A 27555-nucleotide genomic window follows, 5' to 3' on the forward strand; every position below is an offset into this window, starting at 1 on the left:
TCAAGTTCAACACCAGCATAGTGGTGAGTTTCCTCTATTAGTTCAACACCAGCATAGTGGTGAGTTTCCTCTATTAGTTCAACACCAGCATAGTGGTGAGTTTCCTCTATGAGTTCAACACCAGCATAGTGGTGAGTTTCCTCAAGTTCAACACCAGCATAGTGGTGAGTTTCCTCTATAAGTTCAACACCAGCATAGTGGTGAGTTTCCTCTATAAGTTCAACACCAGCATAGTGGTGAGTTTTTTCCTCTATAAGTTCAACACCAGCATAGTGGTGAGTTTCCTCTATAAGTTCAACACCAGCATAGTGGTGAGTTTCCTCTAAGTTCAACACCAGCATAGTGGTGATTTTCCTCTATAAGTTCAACACCAGCATAGTGGTGAGTTTCCTCTATTAGTTCAACACCAGCATAGTGGTGAGTTTCCTCTATGAGTTCAACACCAGCATAGTGGTGAGTTTCCTCTAAGTTCAACACCAGCATAGTCGTGAGTTTCCTCTATTAGTTCAACACCAGCATAGTGGTGAGTTTCCTCTATAAGTTCAACACCAGCATAGTGGTGAGTTTCCTCTATAAGTTCAACACCAGCATAGTGGTGAGTTTCCTCTATAAGTTCAATACCAGCATAGTGGTGAGTTTCCTCTATAAGTTCAATACCAGCATAGTGGTGAGTTTCCTCTATAAGTTCGACACCAGCATAGTGGTGAGTTTCCTCTATAAGTTCAACACCAGCATAGTGGTGAGTTTCCTCTATAAGTTCAACACCAGCATAGTGGTGAGTTTCCTCTATAAGTTCAACACCAGCATAGTGGTGAGTTTCCTCTATAAGTTCAACACCAGCATAGTGGTGAGTTTCCTCTATGAGTTCAACACCAGCATAGTGGTGAGTTTCCTCTGAGTTCAACACCAGCATAGTGGTGAGTTTCCTCTATAAGTTCAACACCAGTATAGTGGTGAGTTTCCTCTATAAGTTCAACACCAGCATAGTGGTGAGTTTCCTCTATAAGTTCAACACCAGCATAGTGGTGAGTTTCCTCTGAGTTCAACACCAGCATAGTGGTGAGTTTCCTCTATGAGTTCAACACCAGCATAGTGGTGAGTTTCCTCTATGAGTTCAACACCAGCATAGTGGTGAGTTTCCTCTATAAGTTCAATACCAGCATAGTGTTGTGCGTGAGACTGTAGAAACCTAGCCTCGGGAACCCAGGTGTTTCATTCAAGAAAGAAAAGCCTGGGTAAAGCCCCTAGTAACTGTGGCTCAGCCAATCACACGCCGCGGCCGTCAAGGCATCGCCTACGGAGTGTCCGTAGTGAAGAGGAGCTCACGTGAAAATGTATTTTAATTGTAATACTCTTATACTTACTACTTATTTTACATCAATATCGTTCATGTGAACTTGGTGATATGTTTCCTCATTTCCTAATTTTCCAAGGAAAATGTCAATGTGAGTGAGAGCCAGACCGGTTGACGAGGAGGGGAGCAGACAGAGGGGGTGGGGGGACGGGAGGCGGGCACACAGATCAAAGACAGACGGATCAAAGATCAAATAGGGAGCTGCCGTTTGAATCCAGTGGCAAGTGTTGAATGGAGAGATAGACACTGTTAGGGAGATGTACTGCAAGTCATGTTTGGAGAACAACCATGCAATTATCTGACAGTGTTATGGCCCCTCCTTTTGGTCATTATCTGAACTGCAGCCTGAACTGCAACCATTTTAACCTCCAGTTGAACATGTATTATTTTAGTTTTTACATTTCTTTTTCTTTCTTTCTTTCTTTCTTTCTTTCTTTGTTTGTTTGTTTGTTTGTTTGTTTGTTTGTTTGTTTGTTTGTTTGTTTGTTTGTTTGTTTGTTTGTTTCTTTCTTTAACTCTGTTTCTGTCTCTGTCTCTCTGTCTCTCTCTCTGTTTCTCTGTCTCTCTCACAGGGTGACCTTACTAACCTGGTCCATGGCAGTCACTGTTCCAAGTACCGACTGACTCGCATTCCTGGCACCAACGCCTTCGCTGGTATCGTCAACGAGACGTGTGACTCCCTGGCTTTCTGTGCCTGCAGCACCGTGGACAGACTCTGTCTCAACTGCCACAGGTCTACCAAGCATGTCTGTCATGTTGCATAATATGTCATGTGTTTACTTCATGTTCAGAGACTTACCTGTATATTTTCTGTTGTGCAGAATGGAGCAGAATGAGTGTGAGTGTCCATGTGAGTGCCCCCTGGAGGTCAATGAGTGTACTGGCAACCTCAGCTACACCGAGAACAGGTCAGTAATTATCATCTGATGCTCTGAAGCTGTCAAAAGTATTGCTTTTATGATAATAAACAGAACACTGGGAATACCAGCAATAAGATGAAACATTTGATTAAATACACATTGAGCCCTTTCCATACCTTCCTGTAAGTTATGTATGTGAGTGTAGTTGGGTTTTCCTGAGGAGTTTCACTGTCTTTAGAAGTTTACAAAAGAGCCGCTATAAGCAGCATCTCTGTTCCATTATGAGGATTTCATAATGTAAGGGAGAGATCCAGGCACTGTGGGTCAATTCAGTTCCGGTATTAAATTTGTACTGTATACCAAACAATGGAATTGCTGTCCCATCAAAGGCACTGGCACAGGCTATTTTCCAAGCGATATCTAGCCCTGCCGACGAGCCACAAGTGTCTTTGCATGCGGTCTAACTCTTTCACCATTTGTCCCCTTTCAGTATTTGTCCCTTTTGAGGGGCTTCTTTGCCTAAATAGAATCGCTTATGCAGTTATTTGGTTTGAGCTCATGTTTTGATTGAAAAGTTTTGATTGAAATGGAGTATTAGTTTTTCAAGCTAATTCACGATTTTTCTTTTGCCAGCATTTGATGCCTGATCTTGTAGATATGATAATTTCACTATTGCTGTGAGACATTTGTATGATGAAGTTAAAGTAGGGCATTCATTTATGAAGAAAACATAAAAAGTTGAAATATGGAGATACAAGGTTTCTATCCGACAGCAGTCGTCTCTGTCAGCTACAGTGTCTTGTCCGTTACTCTTATTTCATTGTTGTCTCTCTCGGCGTCTTTTCTTTTCATAGCATCCAGGTCTATTGTCAACAGCGTGGCAGCCTTGCAGATGCTAATTTCCCTTTTGTCGTTCTGCTTTTGACTATCACACTCTCCGTCGTGGTTCTGTCAAGTGGTTTTGAGTGTTCGTCCCCTTGGAGGTGCTTTGTTAAAATGGAATCGCTGATGCGGTTATTTTGTTGTTTTGTTCGCGTGCGTGTTTTGATTGAAGTGTTTTGATTGAAATGCAGTGGTATTCTTTGAAGCTGGTTCATGTTGCTAGGGGTTTAATGCCATGATCCGTTGTTATATATTGGACTTTAAACGTGTATGTATGTACACACCATGTACACACTATGTGTTTATGTGTCTTATAGGAACCCCAGCTGTGAGGTGCACCAGGAGCCACTCAGTCTGAGTATGATTGACCCAGGACTTCAGGACAGCTTGCCACAGTGTATCAACACCCGCTGTAGTCAGAGATACACCAGCAGGTACTGTACACACACACACACACACACACACACACACACACACACACACACACACACACACACACACACCAAGAGCACCAAGAACATCAGACTATAAGGTAGCACATAATACGCACATACTGTACACAACATACATACATAGAGCTGCATACTGTACCAACAGGTACGCAAGGGAAACTATGTATATACTGTAAGTACACACACAAAGGTACGCTTCACACTCACTGTAGCAGCAGTTAAAGCCTAATACATGCTCCGTCGCATGCCGACAATATAGTAGGTCGGCTGTTTCCGACACGCGAAGTATGAATATGGCGTTAAACACCTACAGATATATCTTCTGTCTGTTTTGTATAAAATAACCTAATTTCTAGTATGTGCTTTTTTCCTGTTTCCTTCAGTTGAAGCATAGACGGATTATGACAAAATGGGCCCCTGGGCCCCAAAATGCAAAGGGCCCCCCTTCTTACGACCGCACAGCGACATAGCGATAGTGTGTGTTCCGTGTGTGCGGCATAGCCGCGCCAGAAAAAAAATAGAGTTTTTAAAGTCCCAAAAAAAGAGCCCCTGAAATGTATAGAATAGTTATACCGTAACTATAACACACAATATTGTGTAGATAACATAGTAGCTATTCTTGAAAACATTTTGGATGGGTTTATTTTCCCTCTCCTCTGCCCTAAAAACAGTGGTGCCAGGTTCAAAGTTATTCTATGCTGTGTGATAACATTCTTCATCATGCTTATGTTAGCTGCTAAAGCAACTTAAAAGAAAAAATAAGAAAATCTAACAATACTTTATATAAAATTGGGTGATGACTTATTTATTTTAGATATATTATTATCTATATTTTAATTATACATTATTCATTATACTTCTTGCAAGAGTTTGGCCCCTATACATTTGATAGGGCTTTTTATGTTTATGCAAAGAATCTGACTTGTCCCAGGCAGCCAGGTAAGGCTGGTGGTAACACATACTTAAAGGACCATACAGTCAAGTGTTACAGTATATGATGCTATGGTATGAATGAGGGGGCCCATTTAGATTAATCGGGGTAGATAACATAACAGTTATGTTATCTACTCCGGTTTATCTTACTACCTCTACATTGTTGTAATGCGTGGACATTAGAAAATGTAATGTTGTTGTTGTTTTGAAGTCTTATAGATAAACTGAGGAGCTAAACACTTACAGTATAATATGTATCATGGTGTTTTAGGAATATTTGGGGTTATTTTTTACATGAACTAATAAAATAGTGTCTAGCAAATAGCGCAACGCTAATAACAGGGACGCGGTCACACGGTGGCTCAAGCTGAGGGGCCCCCCTAGCTCAGGGGCCCCTGGGCCTGGGCCCATTGTGCCCGTTGGGTAATCCATCCATGAGTTGAAGTGAACATCTTCTTGATCCTTGGTGCATTCGTCACACATAAACAGACATTGGCACTGGCTATTAGCTTACTCTGGAACTCTATGTTCTCTTTCAGTGACTGCTTTGGTGTGTTGGACTGCGAGTGGTGCATGGTGGACAGTGACGGCAAGACCCACCTGGACAAGCCCTACTGTGCCCTGCAGAAGGAGTGTTTTGGGGGCATCGTAGGGGCCAAAAGTCCCTACATGGATGGCATGGGGCTTGCAGGTGAGTTTCTCCGCAAAATAAGGACTGTTAACCACTTAAGCCCTATTTTATACTTTGTCTTCTTATAATGGTGTTGTACAACAAAGATTGCTGATCTACAGTACAAGCTCACAATTTGTCACTTTGCAATGCTATTGTGTTGTGGAGCATAATATAAGAATGTAATAGCATAGCGCCAACAGGTGCAATTCAAGTAACCATAGTTCTATCTTCTTGAGCCACCAGGGGGCATCTCTGTAGCTCTTTTCATAACCTCTAGTAATAAGCTCCAGCTTATCGACAGAACGTTTCATTTCCTCTGCTTCCTTCAGTCTTTATTTCTTCTCTTTCAATTCAGTTCAGATGGGGGCTGTTGTATTGGCATGAGAAAGCATACGTTTACATCGCCCAAAGCAAAAGTGGGACAAAGTAATCGATTTCTCTTTCTCCCTCCCAGATGAGGAGGTGGCATCTTTGAACATGATCAAAAGTGCTCCGGTGGGTCCAGTAGCTGGGGGTATTATGGGATGCATCATGGTGCTGGTGCTGGCCGTGTACGCCTACAGACACCAGATCCACAGGCGCTCACACCAGCACATGTCCCCACTGGCTGCACAGGGTGAGATTATGAATGTTATTTACATAGCACTGTTTGAAACATTGTTACAAAATGCTTTACAATACAAGATCAAACACAGCCATTAGGGAAAAGCAGCAACAGTGAGACAAACATAAAAAATATGCAAGGAAGTAATAAAGAGTCAGTTGTGTAAACACTTAACCACCATACACGAGACAGGACAGTGTCGCCCTCTGAAAATGACTGAACTTCAGGATTGTTGAAATATAATTTAGGCTTTAGCTGTGTACACATACACACAGCAAGCTGCAGACCTGTACTTAATGTAAAATACATGTGTGCAAATACACACATAGCAGCGCACCTTTTGTTATATACAGTACAGTGTTTATATATAACTAGAAGCTGGGCCGCCCTTTGGGCGGCCCAACGTCTAGTCGGCGACCTGGCAAACTCGGGAACGATGTAAATAGGGAATGAATGCCCCGCCCTTTAATGCAAACCCCATTATACTGTTGTCATAGGACCCGTTTTGACCATCTGTGTCCATTTATGCCCATATATGGAGATATCTGTATCTGTCTGTCTGTCGGCGTCCATTTTATGTCCATATATGGAGATCACTGCAGATATAGTTCTGGGTCCATTTTATGCCCATATATGGAGTTATCTGTCTATCTGCGTCCATTTTATGCCCATATATGGAGATCTCTGTATCTGTCTGTCTGTGACCCTTTTATGCCCATTATGGAGATCTCTGTATCTGTCTGTGCCTCCGACTGTGTTGCAGACACATGTGCTGGTTCCCCCTTTAATGCAAACCCCATTATACCTGTTGTCATAGGACCCGTTTTGACCATCTGTTTGCCTGTGTCCATTTATGCCCATATATGGAGTATCTGTCTGTGCCTCCGACTGTGTTGCAGACACAGTGCCGGTTCCCCCTTTAATGCAAACCCCATTATACCTGTTGTCATAGGACCCGTTTTGACCATCTGTTTGCCTGTGTCCATTTATGCCCATATATGGAGATATCTGTATCTGTCTGTCTGCGTCCACTTTATGCCCATATATGGAGATCTTTGACCATCTGTTTGCCTGTGTCCATTTATGTCCATATATGGAGATATATGTATCTGTCTGTCTGCATCCATGTTATGCCCATATATGGAGATCTATGCAGACACAGTGCCAGTTCCGGAAAATGCTGATGTCAGACATCAGAATCCGAACCTTTCGTGCTGGTTCCAGAAAATCGTGTATCGGGTCGAGTCGAGGCCGAGCACTGCACTACCTGCTGCGGTGGGGAACGCGCGTGCCGAATTTGAAGTAGGGAATGAATGCCCCACCCTTTAATGCAAACCTCATGAATGCCCCACCCTTTAAACCAAACCCCAATATACCTGTTGTCATAGGACCCGTTTTGACCATCTGTTTGCCTTTGTCCACTTATGCCCATATATGGAGATCTCTGCACACACAGTACCGGTTGCGGAAAACTCTGATGTCAGACATCAGCTCCACATACGGGCATTCATTTTATGCCCATATATGGAGAACGCGCGTGCCGGTGGGGCGAACGGTTCTCGAGATACACGGATTACATACATACATACACACTAACAGAGATTTTTTGTTGACTCATGTGGCGTACGTGATGTCAGAGCCTTTTATGAAGTGATGTCACAATGAGTCATCGCTTGCGCCGATTTCCTCCGGAACAGCCTGATGTCAACAATCAGCTCTGCATAAGGAGATTCTGAACGTTTTGCGCTGGTTTCGGAAAACCGCGAGTCGGGTCGGGTCGAGGCCCGGCACTGCACTCCGCACGGCGGAGGGGAACGCGCGTGCCGAATCTGAAGCCGGTGGGACGAACGGTTCTCGAGATACGCGGATTACAGACACGCAGACACGCACGCAGAGACTTCTTGCATTTATAGATAGATGAAATTACACCCAGTGTTACCTGTATACCTCCATACATACTAGGTAATATATATTCCATATGCAGCATTTACTCCTGCATATGGCTACAGGGAAACGGTTAGGAAGAAAAATCTTTTATTCATAAGTTAGTTATGAGTTAAACACCAAGTTATACCAGTTATATTAGGTTGTGATGTCAGAGTCCACGTAGTAGTAGTAGTCTTCATATTTTAAGGTTATTTATTTGCACATAAAGTAATTCTGTGGTCTTCCACTTTGTTTGTCCAGAGATGTCAGTGAGAATGTCCAACCTGGACAACGAGAGGGACGAGCGAGACGAAGACAGCCACGAGGACAGAGGAATAAGTAAGTGCTGTGTGACTTATACTTTGTGTGTGTGTGTGTGTGTGTGCGTGTGTGCAGGGGCGTCACAAGGGGGGGAAAAGTGGGACTGAGTTACCAGGGCCCAAGGTGGAGGGGCCCTAATTATTTTATACTCGGTGCTGCGCTGTGAGCTTGTAGTTCTACTATTTTTGAAAAGTCGTGAAAATGTGTGCAAATCTTTGAATATACTTGTGTATTTTTTAGGCGAACATTTATAATTAAAATGTTGCTTCTGGGGGTCCCTGGAACTAAATATTTATAATACCAAATACATATCATTTTGGGGGTCCTTCAAGTGAAAAAGTTTGAGCACCACTGACGTAGAAACAGGTTTTTCAATAAATCTTCACAATTTTTCAAAAACAGCAGATCTACAAGCTCGCTGCGCGGCACTCGGTGCCGTGCTGTGAGCTTGTAAATCTGCTATTTTTCAATAGTTACAGTACCCAGGGCCCAGAATTTGGTGCGACACCCCTGACTGTGTGTGTGTGTGTGTGTGTGTGTGTCTACAGTATGTATGTATGTATGTATTGTATATACATATATAAATTCATAAATTCATATATATATATATATATATATATATATATATATATATATATATATATATATATATATCCACGAGTTTCCTACGCCCCATAGTGCATTGCGCAGACGTCTGCACCGAGGTTCCGCCGCCGATTTACAAGCTCACAACGGGTTGCATCTGCGACGCGACGTGAGCTTGTATGTCTGCTGTTAAACCCGGAAGTTTGGTCCTGATAGTCTCCAGTAAACTCCCGCGGAAACTTGTGGATATATATATATATATTAAAAAAACTGTTTGTAGTAACTTCTTAATACAGGACTTGTAACAGAGTATTTCTACATTGTGGTATTGATCATTTGACTTAACTCATACAGTGCCAGGCGACTTTTAGAGCAACTTTCTCACTATGGAGTTCCCTGCCAAGCGACTTTGGGCGACTTTTACTTAGAAAAAAAAAAATATATATATATATATATATATATTTTTTTTTTGACCCAATTAAATCTAGTAAACATGATTTCAATCGCGATTTTGCATGTTCCACCCCCCATACAACCCCATCTTTCAAACATGGCAGCCATTTTTGTTTACATCTGAAGAAAACATTATGGCTGATAAATCATGAATGCCTGAACGGATTTCCAATCTTTTTTTTTTGTTTGAAAGCTGTGAACAGCCTGCACAAACATGGTGCATGATCTGTGCATGGGCGTGCATGATCTGTGCACTATAAATTACATGGGAGTCTATGGAGGCTTCTGGCACTAGTGCCACTCGAGGGGCATTTTAAATTGGCAGTAAGTGAGTTAAGTAAGTACTTCTTCCACCACTGTCCAGAACTCAGCGCTCTGCAGGTTTCATAGTGGATGTTCTGAGTTGACACGTGTTCTCTCCTGTCTTGTGTTCCAGTAAGCAACACACGCTTTATTGCAGCTGTTATTGAGAGACACACTCACAGCCCTGAACGCAGACGGAGGTACTGGGGACGATCAGGGACAGAGAGTGATCATGGTAAGATGCACACACTGCATATTCAAACGTATATTTTCTTCTCTTTTTTAAAAAATCCAATATATCAGCATTATTGGAAAGAGGAATTGGTTCCCAATGATGTGTCAAACGATGAGTCAAAAATACACCAATTACTGAATATAAATTATAGGATTCTTAGAAAATATATATTTTTAGAGAACTGTGTGTTTTAACTTTGTGCCGTTGACTCTAAACACCAACTTGGTGATATTGACTCAAAAAGATGCTCCTGAGTGGGTGAATTTATAAAATATGTACTGATTTCAATGAAGACACTCATCAAATGTGGGGAAGTTGCCACACATATCGCTAACTTGCAAATGAATAAATGAATCGCTGAAGCATAAACTAAACTCTAGAGTATCTCTTAAAGGTCATATGACATCAAAATGTCTTTTTTAAAATGTACATTTTTTCTCTCTTTTTTATGTTTCCTGACCTCAATTACACCAAGAAAACATAGCTTTCAACATTCAGTGGTTTTCTGTAATCTTTAGTTTTTTGAATACCGGTAATTAGGCTCAGAAAAGTTAGTTCATTGGCCTCTGGACGTATGCATCATCGTCCAGGGGAGAGTGTGGTTGTAACATCTTTGCTGTATCACCGGAGCTTTTCATCAACATCCCATCACTGCACCATACGTGCAGGGTGTTTGGAGAAGGTGGGAGGGCCAGGTCTTTGGGGGGGCAGAGCAGAGGCGATGATTGACATGAGACAGATAAGACCATGAAAGTCTCTGTACTATGCCATATCTGGTGACTAGGTATATTATCTTTGATACTCAAAAGGCCACAGAACACAGAGAGAAAAGGACCTGTCATGGAGTGGAGTTTTTAGTTTTAACATTTTAATACACGTTTTAAGGACCAGGACAAAGACTTTAATGATTGGTAAAAACAGCATGTCATAATTCCTTTAAGGTTTACAGTCAAGAACAAGATAAAAACCAGAAAGAGAAGGCACTTCAAAGGATGTGTCACATGTTGAACATGTGAAAATCCACTCTGCCACTTATGCTCCATTTCCAGTGAGAGAATCTATCTGATTTATAATAAGAGGGAGCATAAGAGTGAGATTAAAGCACACAGAACGCAAGATGAGTTGAACTAATGGAGAGGGTTTTTTTGCACAGGGGGGATTCAGTACAAAGCAACTGCTTCTCTCTTCTCAGTCAAAGGTGTTCTCCTACCACTGAAGGTTGTGATAAAATGCACACAAGGCATGAGATGTACTATGTGTGTGTTACTTTGTACTAAGAACACACACACACACACACACACACACACACACACACACACACGGCAGCAGGGGTGATTCGACAACCTGCATGGCTTGTAACTTTAACTTGGAGCTTTTTCATTAGGTTCCCTTCAAGTTTTTGAACTTAGCATGCAAAAGAATCGTTGCAAGGCACGTCCAATGTGATTAATCAGAAGTGTCATCAGGGTGATTGATAGTGGCTTTTTTATCACCAGTAAGACTCCCTAATCGGGAGATAAGCGACCGTTGGTCGCTTATCTCCACAAATAGGCCAAAAGTTTGTTTTACCAATTATCAAGACATACGGGCAGTTGACAGTTTGCCATGGTTACTCATTGAAGTTGAATCTCCATATATGGAGATAACCTACGCATCACACTAAGTCTGACCTCACCAGCCCATATTTGGGCATGAGCAACTTATGTCTCCATATATAGAGATATGATGACATCACACAGTCCTCAGCCGATGATGTGGCGTGATGTCATACAATACACAAACGAGCCCTACAGTATAAAGGGGCAATTCTTGCCAGGAAAGAAGCATTTCTTCGACTCAGACCTTATCGCCAGGGTTGGCTTATAGCAGCTGTCGGTAGATAATGCCGGTCTTATATAAGGGTCATTTGTGTACGGTGTGATGTCATACTGATGTCAGCAGTGTGATGTCATACTGATGCGGAGATATGAGCAGGGCAAAGGTGTGACGTGTGACGTGTGACCGACGGACGGCCGGTGGAGGTTTTGATACTAAACTGCGACCTGACGGTCGCAATCAACATCTCTTAAAGTGTTTTACAAAAAAATGAAATAAGATCATAGGACAGTAAGTAAATTCTCACTACCAGTAAGACACTTAGGGCGAGTAGCAAATGGGTACGTGCACATGGCTGCTTTGGCATGTATACCCTTCTGCTGAGCTGGTCGAGTCATCACTGTGATGTCAGAACAGGTCAGCTATATCCATATAAAGAGTCTGTGAGGTCAGATGTAGAGGTATTGACCAGTTCCATACTGTATGGAGATCTAGGTGATGATCCAGTCGTCTCCATGTATGGATAATCCAAGGTTTGATGAGGTCAATGTCGTGATCTTCATATATGGAGATCCAGGTGATGATAGTCAGCAGTCTTGATTTGCAAATGAATTCTGTCTTGGCCATATGGAGCGTCCATATATGGGCATTGCCAAATATGGGCATTACCAAATATGGGCTTAATATATGACATCAGGGATCTCCATATATAATTGCCAGAACGGCTGTCTTGGTCATTGAGTCAACAATGTGATGTCACAAGGGCTAGTCCCAGTTGGGCGGTGCAGCGATAAGGCGATGGGGGAGCATTTCCAACAGACTAAAAAGCAAGCGATCTTCATCCCATTCATGCGTTTATCGTGCGCTTGCCCAGGCCTTACGGCCTGGGCATAAATATAACGATTGTATTCACCACGGATTTGTAACTCGCGCAGCGCTTGCAATGTCGTGGACAATAACTGTGACATATAACCATTGTAATGCTCATCAAATTTTCGTCGAAAAATCAATGGGGTCTCATAGCTGTACGCTTGCCGCCTAACGCTACACCACCGCCCAACTGGGACACCGCCCAACTGGGACACCGCCCAACTGGGATTTTCCCATGTCACAACAGGTCAGCTATAGATATTTAGGCGTTACTTACCGACTCACTGACGGACAGGATCTGCCGGGTTGCATAGTGAACTGTGACCTATGGTCGCAATAAACCCCTTGGTTTCAGAGGACAAATATAATATAAATACAAATTCCACTTAAATCAGTCATATTCTTGTCATCTGGACGTTACCCAACCAAATGTAACTTGAAAAAAATATCTATAATCAAGAGTCAAGAGACGGTTGCTGGTAAAAAACTCTATGGCTTTGAGGCTATAGATTAGATGTAGGACTATTTGACAGTGCAGAAACATTAAAAAAACATAAAATAGAATAAAAATTACATTGTTCCCTTTGTGCGGGACAGATGGTCCAGTCTTGTGGGACGGGTGGTCACCCTATCACCTCATTGCTGTTTCCATCTGTCATTTTCACTTTTCTGCCCCTCACTGTGTCTTACCTCTTCTCCTTTTCAAAGCCCAGCTAATCCCCTGGGAGGCCAGAGGGGAGATTTATAAAAGAAGCAGCTCTCATACTCTTGACTGTTAATAAATGACCTGCAGTTACAGTACATTACAGTGATTTGGCAACACCTTGAGTGTCTTAAGCCATTTAAGCCTAGAAATATTGAATGCTTTAACTATTGAAAAATAGCAGATATACACGCGCTGCAACCTTGTAGATCTGCTATTTTTGAAAAATCATGAAAATGTGTGCAAATCTTTGAATATCTAATTTTTAAAGTGAACATTTGTAACTCAAATATTAATATATATAATATTTATTTGCTTCTGGGGGGGGGGGGGGGGGGGATCCATGATACAAAATATTTTGAGACGGGGTTGGCGGCCAAATACATATAATTCTAGGGGTCGTTGACATGAAAGAGTTTGAGAACCACTGACGTAGAAACATGTGTTTTTCAAAAAACCTTAGAAGGATTTAGAACACGGGTCAATTTTTTAGCTTGTAGATCTGCAATTTTTAAAGTTAAAGTATCATATTTAATACAATATGATACAAACATTTAGTGTTGGTGAAGATACTTGCAACTGCAGTGTATTACGACAGGTGTCAAAGAAATGATATTCATTGAACATAATAGTCAGTACCTTCCCGGGTTTAACTTATTGGATTTGTATCTAGAAAAAGTCAACTATTCAATAGTTGAGGAGAAAGCTGGGTGATTTTGTTTTTCATCAACTCCATTGTAGTAAAGGTTATTCTTGGTCCCAAGGTAAACACTAGGGGTGTGTATCCATCCCTTACATGGCGATTCGATACGTATCCGATACATGGGCTCCGATTCGATTCAGAGACGATACATCTTACATACATAACGATTCGATACGATTCGATACGGTGCAATTTCGATACGATTTCGATTTTGTGGAATTGTATGCGATCCGATTGGATTCGATACGATTCGATGCGATACGGTGTGATCTGATACATACGTTTAATGAAACATTAATTTTCCATTCAATTAAGAAGCTATAATCTATAAAGTAGCATTGCTGACCTTCAAATAATGAATATCTCATAAAAGACCAAGGAATAACAGAAAATTGTAAAGAAAGATCGATGACAAATCATTTTAGTATCATGTCATTGTTGTGTTCATTCTAAATAGACACAGACATGTAGATACAAAAAATAATTAATGTAAACTACAAAGCCTACTGACATGGTTTGAAAATCTGTCTCACACACCCATTTCAAAGAGCTTCACTTTAGCAGTTACAGTTGGTCAGGTGGAGAAATATAAAACAAACACACAAAAGGCCTGGCCCTTCAGGCTTCAGTACAGTGCAATAATTGTACTTTGCAAAGCTGCTATAATAACACTGAAACACTAAAATATTACATCCTCACCAATGCCACAGATCAGATCAATCCTCAGCAATGCCACAGATCAGATCACCAAATAAAACTAGTAAAAGAGCCTGCTGTTATTCAGTCAATAAGATCATTTAAAAAAGATCCACTTTACAACAGTAACAACAGCAGTATAAAGTAAGTGCAACATTTGAAGTCTGGCACACATCATGTCTTCTTGTTATCTTATGGCTCTACTGCAGTAGTTCTAAAAAGAAATCAATGTCAAGGACCCCCAGTTTGACATAGATCAGGCTCTTGTCTTAAGTTTAAATTTGTACACTCCCCTGAGTTACACATACCCAAGGGTCCATTTGGTTCCTATCATTTCGTCGAGGACCCCCTAGAACTCCCTCAAGGACCCTTGGGGGTCCCAGGACCCCACTTTGAAGACCAATACTCGCCCTTTGCAATAAAAGCTGATGCTGTGATTATTACCTTTGCTGTCGAAGTGCAGGGACTTCTGATGGTTCCACTGGGAAAAGTGTTATCCAATCCATTACTGTCGCATTCTTATAAAATCCAAACTTGCGTTTCTCCACTGGAATAATGAATCCATAGTGATGGAACTCAACTACCACGTTGTTGGTTTGTTTACAAGTCGCTGTGTGTCGCACATGCGAGCGTCATACACGCTGCATCGGAAGTAGCAGATCTATAAGTTTACAACCCATCCACATGCAACACCCTGTGGGCTTGTAGATCTGCGGCTTCCCGCAGGACAGTGACTGCAGTACGTAGAAACCCAGCTCTATTTGGAGGACAGAGCAGCAGGCAGCTTTTTCTTTTTTTTCTTTCCGTTGCACTGCAGCACTGACTGTGCTAGCAGAGCGCTCACTTTTGAAGTAATGATTTGTAACAGTAAACGATGAGTAAGTAAGTTCAGAATTTCACAGCAGGTTAATTATTTAATGCTAAAATCCGATTAATCCGATTAATTACTTTAGGACCGATACATCGACCGATACGGCCGCGATTTGGACCGATCCGGGTAAACGCGCATCGATGCGGCCGTATCGCTAGTGTTGAAACCGATAATCGATTCATATCGATTTTTTCCCGCACCCTTAGTAAACACACATCTTTTAGGAGATTGATGTCACCTGTCACTGTTCCAGGAAGAGGATGAAGGCCAAATGGAGACACAAGATTTTTTACAGAATATTGATGGATTGCAAATGCCAGAGGCACCGAATGTTCAGCCTCCCAGTGATCGGAGGCGTTTTGTACAAAAGGTTATATGTTTCACTGGGAAGTGTTCTGAGAACGGAGGAGATGGTGTTGGAAGGTAGAGGAGTTGGAACAAGCCAAGGCCATCCCACGCACATCTATGCAGTCACATAAAGAAACAAGTTTCGAAATGCTCATGTCACTGGTTTACCGCTGTGTACCAGGCTTCAATACTGCCAAACACTTAATGCGAGCGCGCACACACACACACACACACACACACACACACACACACACACACACACACACACACACACACAAACGCACACATTTAGCCAGACATATTTCTTTCGTCTCTGGAGATCTCGGGAGATTTCATGTTTAATCAACAGTAATGGTAGAGATTTCCATATGATGAATGAGGTACTCCGGATGAGAAGGTTGTATCCTACAGACTAATAAGAGACAGAGATAGATGGATCCTCTTCTCCTGTGCACTGGTGTCAAGGTGAGAACCTCATGGTTTCATAAGAGGCTTCAGGAAGAGGAAATGGCATTCATGTAGAAATCCAGTCAGTACACATTAAAGCAACCTTGGGAAAAAATAACAGTACTGCTCTTGGTTTAAAGGTTATTCCTCGTTTCCAGCTCCTTCTGTTTCCTCCAGGCAAAGTACACGTATACCCTATATATAAATGCGGCGAATCTCAATATGAATATTGATGTTGTATTTCTATTTATTATTTCTTTCTTTAAACCATGTATAAGAAAGCTTTAGAACAAAACCACAAAAGAAAAAAACCTCTCCCAAAGGGCAAGTGTGAGTCAGTCCTCAGCAATCAAATGAACTAGCCCTTACCCGTTCAAAGATATGAGCTCCAAAATGATGTGCAGTGTGTGGGTTATGGGATGTGCACTGTGCACACAGTATATGAGGGATGGAAAGTAACTTTAACTGGTGCTTGCATGATGTACTGTAGGAGCATCAATGTAAGAAACCCGTTTCGTTTAATGGCTACAGAGATACTGCCCCCCCCAGCCCGCCCGCCCACCCGCCTGCACACACACCCGCCTGCCTGCACACACACACACACACACACACACACACACACACACACACACACACACACACACACACAGAGCTGGTTAAACATTTTGCCTCATGCTAGATGCAGAATAGCTGTGCCTCAAGCTAGATGCAGAATAGATAGTAGATACACCATAAAAATGCTAATATACAGCATATGATTTGTGAAAGTGACAAACGGGCTTCACAGTTATGTCAGGTGTGTTCATATGCTTATGGTGATGCGATTTCAGATCAATTGCTCCAGCCACTGAGGAGAAACGCTGTGACACTCAGACACTCAGACATTCGCAAAATTATAGTATAGATATGCGTTTTTGAGCGGTGGTTACACCGTCTCCTATACGTGGCCGTGTGTGTATGCGTCCGTCCGTCCGTGTGTGTGTGTGTGCGTGTCTGTATGTAGCCTGCATGCCTGCAGTACCTTTTATGACCACACATGTTAAGGGAGGGGCGCTGTTGTTCAGGCCAGGCCAGACCAGGCACACACACACACACACACGCACACACACACACAGGGGGGAAGGGGGGGGGGGGGAACCACCGCTCAGTTCACACGGGTGTGATTTTTTTTTTACATGTGACATATGAGTATCAGTATACTCATTTGTTTGTGAGCATTGCAGGTGTTTAGCTTGTATGCTGTAAATGGTGCATTTATTGCATGCACCTTTTATCCAAAGCGCTTTACAATGTGCATTAAATTCACCCATTCACATTCACACAGGAAATCGTGCAATGGCACCAACCTACTCATCGAGAGCAATTAGGGGTTCAGTGTCTTGCTCAAGGACACCTCGACACTAACTCTAGGGGAGCCCAGGATCAAACTGGGAACCGTCCGTTTCCCAAGTGGCCACTCTACCTCCACAGCCACTGCTGCTTTCAAGCAGTTGAACCCTATATCGTCACTGTCGGGTAGAAACCTTGTATCTCCTCAAATGTGTACGTTTCTTTTCGCAAAGTAAAGCCCTGCTTCATACAAGGCCGTCGCACAAAGGTAGAGAAAACAGCAGATCTACAAGCACAAAACGTCTCTCTGTGCAAGGCGTTGTGTGCTTGTAGATCGGCTGTTTTCACTAGTTTAAATCATTTTTAAAATGATAAATGCAAAACGAAGAGTTTTGAACATACAAGGTTTCCACCCGACAACGACGATATACCTGTACTTTGTTAACCAGAGCCCCCCAGGGGTCTACAGTATACTACTGTAGACCCCACCTTTTTTCTCTCTACACCAAATCTCTTTGCCCCAGAATAGGGACGCTGGGGTTGTATGTACTGTATGTCCCCTGCACCTGCATCCTATGTCTGAATAGGGTAACAAAAGGTGCACAGCACATCAGTCCTTGTGAGGCCAACGGAATAAACACTAAATAATAAAAGAGAATAGCCGTACACTCGTAGCTGCCAATGCAAATTTATTTATTCATTGTGGACACCGAGACAAAGATGACCAACGTTTCGGACAGACAAGCTTTAGGCTGACCCAGAAGAAGGCAGCTTGTCTGTCCGAAAACATTGGTTATCTTTGTCTCTGTGTCCACAATAAATAAATACATTTGCATTGGCAGCTAAGTGTGAGGCCATACTCTTCAATGGCTGAGTGGATTATGTATTGTGGTCACACACAAACACACACAATATAGATTTTAGGAATGCGTCATTGTGCAACAATGACACATTCACTACAGTACACTACAGTACTCTTTTTCTTTCTTCTTTGTAACTTGTAACCTTAAACTGCTGTGCTGCCTCTGTGCAACTGAATTTCCCCCGTGGGATAATAAAGGTATCTATCTATCTAACAATGTGTCTGTGACTCACATTTACACTTAGTGTATATTTTAGTCAAATATAGTAACACCAACTCATGTGTGTCCGCAGGTTACAGCACCATGAGCCCGCAGGAGGACAGCGAGAATCCGCCCGGCAACAACGACCCGCTCTCGGCCGGCGTGGACGTGGGTAACCATGACGATGACCTGGACCTGGACACGCCCCCGCAGACGGCGGCGCTGCTCAGTCACAAGTTCCACCCCTACCGCCACACGCACACACACCACCACCCGCTGCACACACACACACACCACCTACAGGCGGCGGTCACCGTGCACAGCGTGGATGCAGAATGCTGATCCAGCGCTGGGCCCTTCTCCCCCGAGACGGAACTATTTTTATCTAAAAGACTACTTTTTGAAAGACATTTCTGCTTCAGTGGACAGCAGACGGGAACCATGTAAGGATGGAGAGGGCACGACATGAGATAAAACCCGACTTGAACCCACACTGTCCCGACTTACAAGACTTGAGCCACAGAGCAACTGGACATTCAGGAATGGAACTTGAGGATTAAGTATTAGCCTGCAGTTTCGGTTTGCTGCCAAATCATTCCTTTTCCAGTAAACCCCATTTTAAATCTGGACAGTTTGGCACTAGTTGTAAATTAATAACCTTGGGCTAGTGCACATTTCCAGGTCACTCTCTTAGAGAGTTGAAGGTGGTAACATGTCGGTCGGGAGTGAAAAGGAATCTCTGCATCCGCTCTCCTAGATGGACTACAATCAGTAGGAACAAACATAGGGCTCTTTGAAGGAATTTGTCAGCACTGAGCAAAGTAAGGTCACCAGTCACCACTGGAACTGGCTTACGCAAGGAAAACAGTCCTACCGTACCACTGGCACACCATCACCACCCACCTTGGAATACTACATGTGATGCCTCCTCCTTGGCTCCAGTCCTCCATCCCCGCCTCCAAAGGGGTTTCTTCCACTAATCCCTCCTGTAGTGAGGGACACGGCATTCCCTCCTCTATAAACAAGTCACTGCTGGAGAACCCTGTTCTGTTTTGTTTTCCTCTTTTGATGCAGCCGGGCTCCTTGGTTCAGCAGAAAACATTGGGCTGTTCTCTGAAAATGGCATAAATGTCCCATAAACTTGTTGGCAAACACAAGCTTCTCAATTTTATAAGAAGACAAATAAAAAGGATATTAAAAAAAAGAAAATATTATTTTTCTACTATTTATTGAGGTGGATTGTGGGATATATGAACAAGCAGCCATGGCTGACCACACTTTGTGACTCTTGTTAGCCAAGAAAAAGACATGCTCCTTCCCCTCCTCGTAACCAGCACATCATATCCTGTAACCGAACTATTAAGGGGGAGTGATGGATGATAGCACATTTCTTCTGAATTGTTTCTTCATTATTATTATTTTTCTATTTTTGAGTTGTGAATCCAAGAGAGGTTTAATGTTCTCTTGTGATGCTGGACTTATGTAGACAAAAAAACAAATAAACAAAAAATGTTCAGACTCTTAAGAGAAGACAGAATTCCAGCACGTGACATTGAAGTGACTGCTGGGGGTTTATGGGGATGGGGACACCCTTGTGTGGAGATGAGACATCCTGAATGTCCATAGGCTACATGTGCTGTCCCCTGTTATCTGCCCGAACACGACAGCAGGACCTATACAGGATGAGTCCCTCTCATCCTATCGCACCACCTGAGGACAAGGAAATACTGCGACTGTGCTCTTTGTGAAACTAGATATCACGCAGAACCATTTAACCACTTAAACCCTATATATTTAGTTGACTGGGGTCCCCCAGGGCTCTATACTAGATCCGCTCCTTTTTGTCCCTCTACACCAAATCTCTTTGCCGGATCTACACGCTCAACACATGTCACGTTGCGATGCGTTGTGAACTTGTCGATCTGCTATTTACACAGAAGGTCCTTCCCAGAATAGGGATGCCAGGGTTCATGTGGTTAAATTGAAATTGATGTCCAAGCTATAGAGATGCTGCTGTTCACTGTCGTACAGAGGTTATCTGAACCTCAGACCACCTCTGTGGTTAACCACTCAGAACATCTTTTCTACACTCTTTGTGTGTGTGTGTGTGTGTGTGTGTGTGTGTGTGTGTGTGTGTGTGTGTGTGTGTGTGTGTGTGTGTGTGTGTGTGTGTGTGTGTGTGTGTGTGTGTGTGCGTGAAAGACCCTTCAAAGCATCACCATTGAATGCATTATGACCTTTATTTTCAAAATGGTATTAGAGGTTAGAGATGAAACTTTAATGTCTGAGCAATCCTCTTTTTCTGATGAAGAGTCATTTGACCCTGTCTGTCTGTTCTTACTAGTTTTTCGTCCGACTGCACAGATTAAGTAAATATAGTATGCATTTCCTAGCGGGTGCAAAATGGATATCATTCTCAAAGACACATTATGAAGTGTAAATACAAAACCACAAATAGCTATTAATGTGTTCGTACACACTTTTCTTTTTTTAATGTTGGAAATACATGTACATGTACTTCAAAATATGATGCTCAGACATTTGGGTTGATATAATGAATTGTCGATTCATGGTATCTGACTATATTTTTGATGCCTTGGATGTTTTTTTTATTCAGTTTTATCTTTCTTTAGGTCCATATTGGATGGAAGTCAGTACTTGCAAAATGAATACAACATTTTAAGTTCAGGTGTCTTTAAGAGACTCCTGTATAATGTTCAAGTTCAAGGCGGGGGGGCAAGGGGGGGTTAGATAGCAAATGATGGTACTGTAATTTTTCACTGAGTGGAGACCAATATTAACAGCCGTGTATAGTGCTTAAGGGGGTTACGCTAGCTCTGGTCCATAGCGTTAGTATGTCACAGACGATCCCTTGCGCCTCAGGAAACGCTGTAAAAATTAAAAATTCTGTTTTGCCTCTCACCAAAAAAAGACGGCTTTAGGGAGTTGAAAGCCTACTTTCCTTAGTGGGAACACTGAGCTCACATCTATCTAAAATACACTTTTTAGACAGAAAATACAATATTTCACCAGAAGGCAAAATCTGGTCAATATGGTATTTTCTATTGACAAGATCTGTAGAGGGCGTTGTGGAGTAGATAAAACATCCGTGAAATATATGTCACAGTTTTTTTGAGTTTCAGTGAAATTGAAACGAGTGACTAGTACCGTACTGTAGTACCGTCGCAAACGAGTGACGTCAGCGACAACACAAGTGAATGGCTGTTGTCGCCATCTCATGGTGAATACGCAGAATTACACAGGTGCGCTGATAAGAGACTATCAAGGTGAATTGATCCAGGTGGTGTTAGGGGTGTGTGGTGAACGACAAAACGAGCGCTCTTACCCCAATCTCACTGAGTTACCCAAACTGACTAACATATCCGTGAGGTGGGGGGTTTCAAGTGTTAAGGAAAGTAGGCTTTCAACAGCTTGGAACAATCTTTGTTTTGTGAGTGAGTGGCGAAAGTGTATTCTTTTATTTTTTACTACAGACGAGAGGCTGAGCAGCCTGGGCTACCGCAGCTGTGAGTGCAAGGGCTCATCTGTGACATAGCGTTAAGGAGAACTCCTAACGCTATGGACCAGAGCTAGAGCCTGATTTATACTTACTTGTGCAACACAATGCACAACCAAGTGTAACTCAGGCTTTAGGTCACTCTGGTTGTGTCACCAGTTCTCACCATAGGCCATATGCAATCATTATTGTAGAATAGGACATTGGTCAGTTATATTTCATTTTGGTAGAAGATTTACATTTTTAAAGATGTGTCCATCCCAGGTTAATGTCTTGAACTTAAAAACCTTATGATTAATCAGTTCAAATAAATCTGTCAATTTAACCAACACGGCCCTCATGTCACAATTGCATTTTTGGATTCAGGTGAGGTTCATGTTTTCAAAATTGGCGAATGAGTGATTTCACATTTAATTAACACCTGGATGTTTGTGAACTCGATAAGAGGGCATGTCCAGCACAACGTGAAAATATTCTATCAAGCTGAAAATGTTATTTTAACAATTTCACAGTTCTAGTTCTGTGATCTCTGACTATTGATAATGGAATTGTTTTATCTTTATTCATACAAGCTCAAATGTTTTCATATTAGTTTGGTTCACTTGAAGTACCAAGTGTGTACTCATAATACATTTCCACTAAAGTGACACTACTGATGGTTATTAGTCTCACGTAGCCAGACAACTAGTCAATCTCCGAATGCTATATAGAGCCTGGAACTACGTACACCTCCCGAAATTCGAGAGAGGAAGCTGGCATTTCCATGATATTAAGATGAATTTACACGACTGTAAAGACAAAACGGAAGTGGGGAACAGGCTTCACGTCTGCGTTATCGCTTGCTCATCGTCACCAGAGCTTCCATTCTCCAGACTGGATGACTGAAGCATTTGGAAATGGTGGGACGCAACAGTCTGGCCATGTGAGACTAGATGGTTATTAACAACATTGCAGTTTTGACCAGTTCAACAAAGCAATCCTGTTGTATTTCCAGTTCATCTTTAAAAAAGGGAATACCGAATCAATCATAGCAGCAGTCTTGTGAAGAACTCCAGATTTGTGTTTTGCTTTTAAGAGTAATTTAGTTGTATTTTTTTATATGGAGATTATTTTAACAGTATTTACCAGCTGTTGTAAACAAGTATAATGTATGTTTGTGTGTGTGTTTGTATACAGAACACTCTGAATCTCATTAATGTACTGAAGGAACTATGACATGTACATCCACTCCCCCACCAACCCCGCCATCTCGTATCATGCAAAGTTATCAAATGGAGATTTATTGCAATGTGAATGTGATAAAACAAAATCCACTTTACCTACAATATTGTCTGGGTGGCATTTATTTCCAACGTGCATTTCATTGCATTTTATGTGGTGATTTGTAAAAAACCTAAAGTTAATTTAGCAAAATTGATTCTCTTCTAACTTCATTAAGCTACAGGCGAAAAGGGGCTTGCTTGTATTTGGCCTAGGACTGCACTCCATTTTAATTTCAGGATTGACTGGTGCGTCAGTCTAACCTCATTAAACCTATGTATTATATACGTAGGATATAGAAGTATATTATATAATGTATTATTATATAGAAAATTAACCGTTTTGATTGTTTAGTAAATCTTTTTGTGATCAATTGGATTTGATATTTAAGCCTAAATGGCCTCTAACTATAGTTTTCTATTGACAATATAGGCGTTAGACTCTACTGCAGGAGGTAATTTGTTGTTTATTCAGCACACAGTAAGCCAGGAGGATTATCTGCAGGGGCGTGTGTGTGCGTGTGTGTGTTTGTGTTCAACGCCTGGCCTTCCATGAACCTTCTCGGTCGCACTCAGCTGTGATCTTTCAGTCGTGTACGTACCTGTACCTTGACGTTTCTGTTGCAATTCAGAAATTCTATTACAATATTCATCAATTTTAATGAGTTATTGATCTAAGCTCTCATTCCAAATTAAGAACATTGTGTGTGTCTTTGGAATGGGACGGCAATTTCTTTATACTTGATTATGTGACATGTTTGGTACGCTTTGGTTTGAGCAATTGATATTTTCCTTGTGTGTAATTTGAGCATCCTTCAGGTTCCAAAGTTCCAACTGTTTTGCCACTTTGGGAATATGTCATTATCTATAGTCTATAGCTGTTGTGACATTACATTGTTGTGACATCAAATTGTTGACATTGTGACATCACATTGTTGTGACTTGTGACATCACCTCATCGAAGATTAAACCCTGGATATCCATACATGGAGATGACTGGATCATCACCTAGATCTCCAGATGTGGAGCTGACCTCTACATCTGATTCCCAGATGATGCTCTGTTTGGGCAACCACACTAATAGAATCCCTTTATGCCACGAGTCACACTTTATGACACGAGTCACACTTGCAAATTATTTATGTCCTTGTCCCTTTTATGGCCATTATGGAGATCCCTGACCTGTATATCTGATTCCCAGATGGAGACGACTGGATCATCACCTAGATCTCCATATAGAGCTGACCTCTACATCTGATTCCCAGATGATGCCCTGTTAGGGCAACCACACAAAGGGCGAGATAGCTTTTCTGGTAATAATAATTATATTAAACTTTATTTTTATAGCATCTTTCATGACATTTAAAGAGCAAGAATAAAACATTCTAAAAAAGTTCAAACAATTAACAACAAAGCAAAAAAGAAAAGGGCAGTGATATGAACCTGGACCTTTAGTAACAATAATAAACATGGCCCTTTCAAACGGTACTACAGTCATGATCGTCCAGATCATCATTAGTGGAAATGTGCCAATAATGTTGCAAGCTATAGGTCATTATGGGGGAAGAACGAGCAGCATATTGTAGCCTGATACTTATTTATGAGGTCTTCTGTACAGTACTTGTCGCCTGCCAGGGGAGTGGGAGAATAAGCAACCAATCTACATGTATACCCAGAAAAAATCCTCTGTGACGTCTGTGTCCATTTGTAACTGAGAGTGTACTAATGAAACCTAATAGACCCTTACAGGTCAATTTAGTTACATTTGTGCACTCAGGATGTAAATGTCTCACATTTGTCTTTTTCATCTGTTGTGATGAATGAGCTGTGGTCTTGGTTTACAAACAGGTGTTGAGCTGCAGATTACAGTATGTATTATGTATATAATGTGTGTCTCCTTGAGAGAGAGAGAGAGAGAGAGGGGGGGGGGGGGGGGTACTGTACACGATGCACATACTGTATCTGTTTAACCACTTAACCTACAACTCACTCATGTCCAGTTTACTAAGTCTGGAGTCCAGACATACAGTAGTAAACTGGGCCTGCCCTGAGTTGGATCTGTACTTGAACCACCTTTGTCCATCTACAAAAATAGCCGATCTACAAGCTCACAACACATCACATTGCGACTTGTTGGTTAATGAACATTGGCAGGAAAGTAGTCCAGCACTGCCGAAGGCTGAGGACATTGGGGAGAGAAGGAGGAGGTCTCTCTCTCTCTCCCCCCCTCGCTCCCTACCTCTCTCTGTGTGTGTGTGTATATATACCAGTAAGACTCCCTAATCGGGAGATAAGCGACCGTAGGTCTCGCTAGAAGAGGGCCATGTGAGAAATGAGGGGTGGGGTCTCCGCGTTGCCTTGGCGGACGAATAGGTACCGGCCCCGGCTCTCCCGGACGCTCCTAGGCCGAGTTAGGGCATTTTATGTGAGCTGCAGTGGAGGGGGTCCTCCACTGGGGGCGCCACCACTTTTGCATCCGTTCTGGAGTAGCAGGAGTGGGTGGTCCCCGGGAATTCCCCGTGAGCAGCCCCGTGGGGGTGGTCATTTGGTCATTTTTGCACATTTGGTATTTTTTTTACACCTGGGGGTCCCCCAGGGACCTGGGCGTCCCTGGAACTCCGGGGGTCCTTGGAGGTTGTAGTTTGGCAGGTAAGGAGTGTGTGTGCAAAATCTGGCATGGATCGGGGCAACGGTTGCGGAGATATGAGCAGGGCAAAAGTGTGACGTCTGACGTGTGACGGACTGACTGACGGACGCACGGACACCTGGTGGAGCTTTCTGTAGTAAGTGCGACCTACGGTCGCAATAAATATATATATTAGGGATGGTCCGATCAGGTTTTTTGGAACCGAGCACCGATCACAAAAGTTTGATCACCCGATCCCGATCAATCACCGATCCGATCAAGTTATTATTTATATATTCTAAATGTTAATGTTTTAACTTTATTTCATTCATTCACTCATGAATTCATTTATATATTTGCCTTATAGTTATTTACTAGCATTACTATGCATTTATTATCATAGCAGTAACTAATTATTCCTTCAGCACTGTGGAAATCAATACCCCAAAATGGCCTCAAGTGGGCATACTGAACGGCTGGTTGATCAGATGCACCGATCGGATCGGATCGGTGAATTTACCTTTTGATCTAAACCACCGATTATCGCCGATCATGCTTTGATCGGCCCGATCCGATCCATTGCCGATTGATCGGTAACATCTCTAATATATATATATTATATATATATATAATTTAACTCTCTAAAAGTGTACAAATGTAGCCACCTATAATTTATACACTTGTGTTACAAATGGATGGCATGTATGTGATGATTTTAGGAGAGACAGCCGCTGGCCGCCGCGTCCACGTCCATGGACGCGGACGCGAAAAAAACGTCCGTGGACGCGAGGCCGCGTCCACGGACGCAAACGGCCGGCCGTCCCGGCCGTGGACGCGGCCGTGGACGCGGCCGTGGACGCAGACGGCCGGGGACGCGGCCGTGGACGAGGCCGCGGACGTGGACGCAAACGGCCGGCCGTGGACGAGTCCATGGACGAGGCCGCGAAAAAAAGGCAGCGAAAAAAGAAAAAAAAGGTGTCTATTGTATGTATTTTTTGATGGAGAATTCAAATATGACCTTCTTTTTTGCATAGGACAACTCTAACCTGCATCAATTGGTATTTTATAATTGCCAATTGTACCCTATCCATCTGAAAAACAAATTGGATGTCTATTGTATGTATTTTTTGATGGAGAATTCAAATATTACCTTCTTTTTGGAATAGGACAACTCTAACCTGCATCAATTGGTATTTTATAATTGCCAATTGTACCCTATCCATCTCAAAAACAAATTGGATGTCTATTGTATGTATTTTTTGATGGAGAATTCAAATATTACCTTCTTTTTGGAATAGGACAACTCTAACCTGCATCAATTGGTATTTTATAATTGCCAATTGTACCCTATCCATCTCAAAAACAAATTGGATCTCTATTGTATGTATTTTTTGATGGGGAATTCAAACGTTACCTTCTTTTCTAGATAGGACAACTCTAACCTGCATCAATTGGTGCATCAACCTACTATCTATCTATCTATCTATCTATCTATCTATCTATCTATCTATCTATCTATCTATCTATCTATCCATCTATCCATCTATCTATCCATCTATTTATTTATACTTCACCTTTAGTCCAGAAGAGAGTTCAGCATCAGGAACTTGCACACATGGAACTGTGTCATGACTGTGTCATGGAGCTAAAACAGGGCTATGTTAAATACTCAAAATGACTCTGATGGACCAATCAGGGTGGTGGTGGGGGGAGGGATCAACAATAG

General features: G+C 42.2%; 1 protein-coding gene across 1 annotated transcript in view; it reads left to right on the forward strand.

Annotated features, from left to right (window-relative positions):
• cachd1 (cache domain containing 1) overlaps positions 1 to 18769 on the forward strand; it is a gene marked incomplete at its 3' end in the record, with an annotated part of 53254 nt that extends 34485 nt beyond the window's left edge. Inside the window, exons 14-21 of the mRNA XM_080725288.1 lie at positions 1927 to 2087; positions 2176 to 2262; positions 3414 to 3530; positions 5021 to 5172; positions 5609 to 5770; positions 7946 to 8023; positions 9480 to 9581; positions 18519 to 18769. Of these exons, the coding sequence (XP_080581414.1) occupies positions 1927 to 2087; positions 2176 to 2262; positions 3414 to 3530; positions 5021 to 5172; positions 5609 to 5770; positions 7946 to 8023; positions 9480 to 9581; positions 18519 to 18769 (1110 nt within the window). The remainder of the gene's footprint in view (positions 1 to 1926; positions 2088 to 2175; positions 2263 to 3413; positions 3531 to 5020; positions 5173 to 5608; positions 5771 to 7945; positions 8024 to 9479; positions 9582 to 18518) is intronic.
• Positions 18770 to 27555: the final 8786 nt, after the last annotated feature.

The sequence above is a fragment of the Nannobrachium achirus genome, assembly GCF_963921795.1.
Source record: "Nannobrachium achirus genome assembly, chromosome: 1".
In the NCBI taxonomy this organism is placed as follows: Eukaryota; Metazoa; Chordata; class Actinopteri; order Myctophiformes; family Myctophidae; genus Nannobrachium; species Nannobrachium achirus.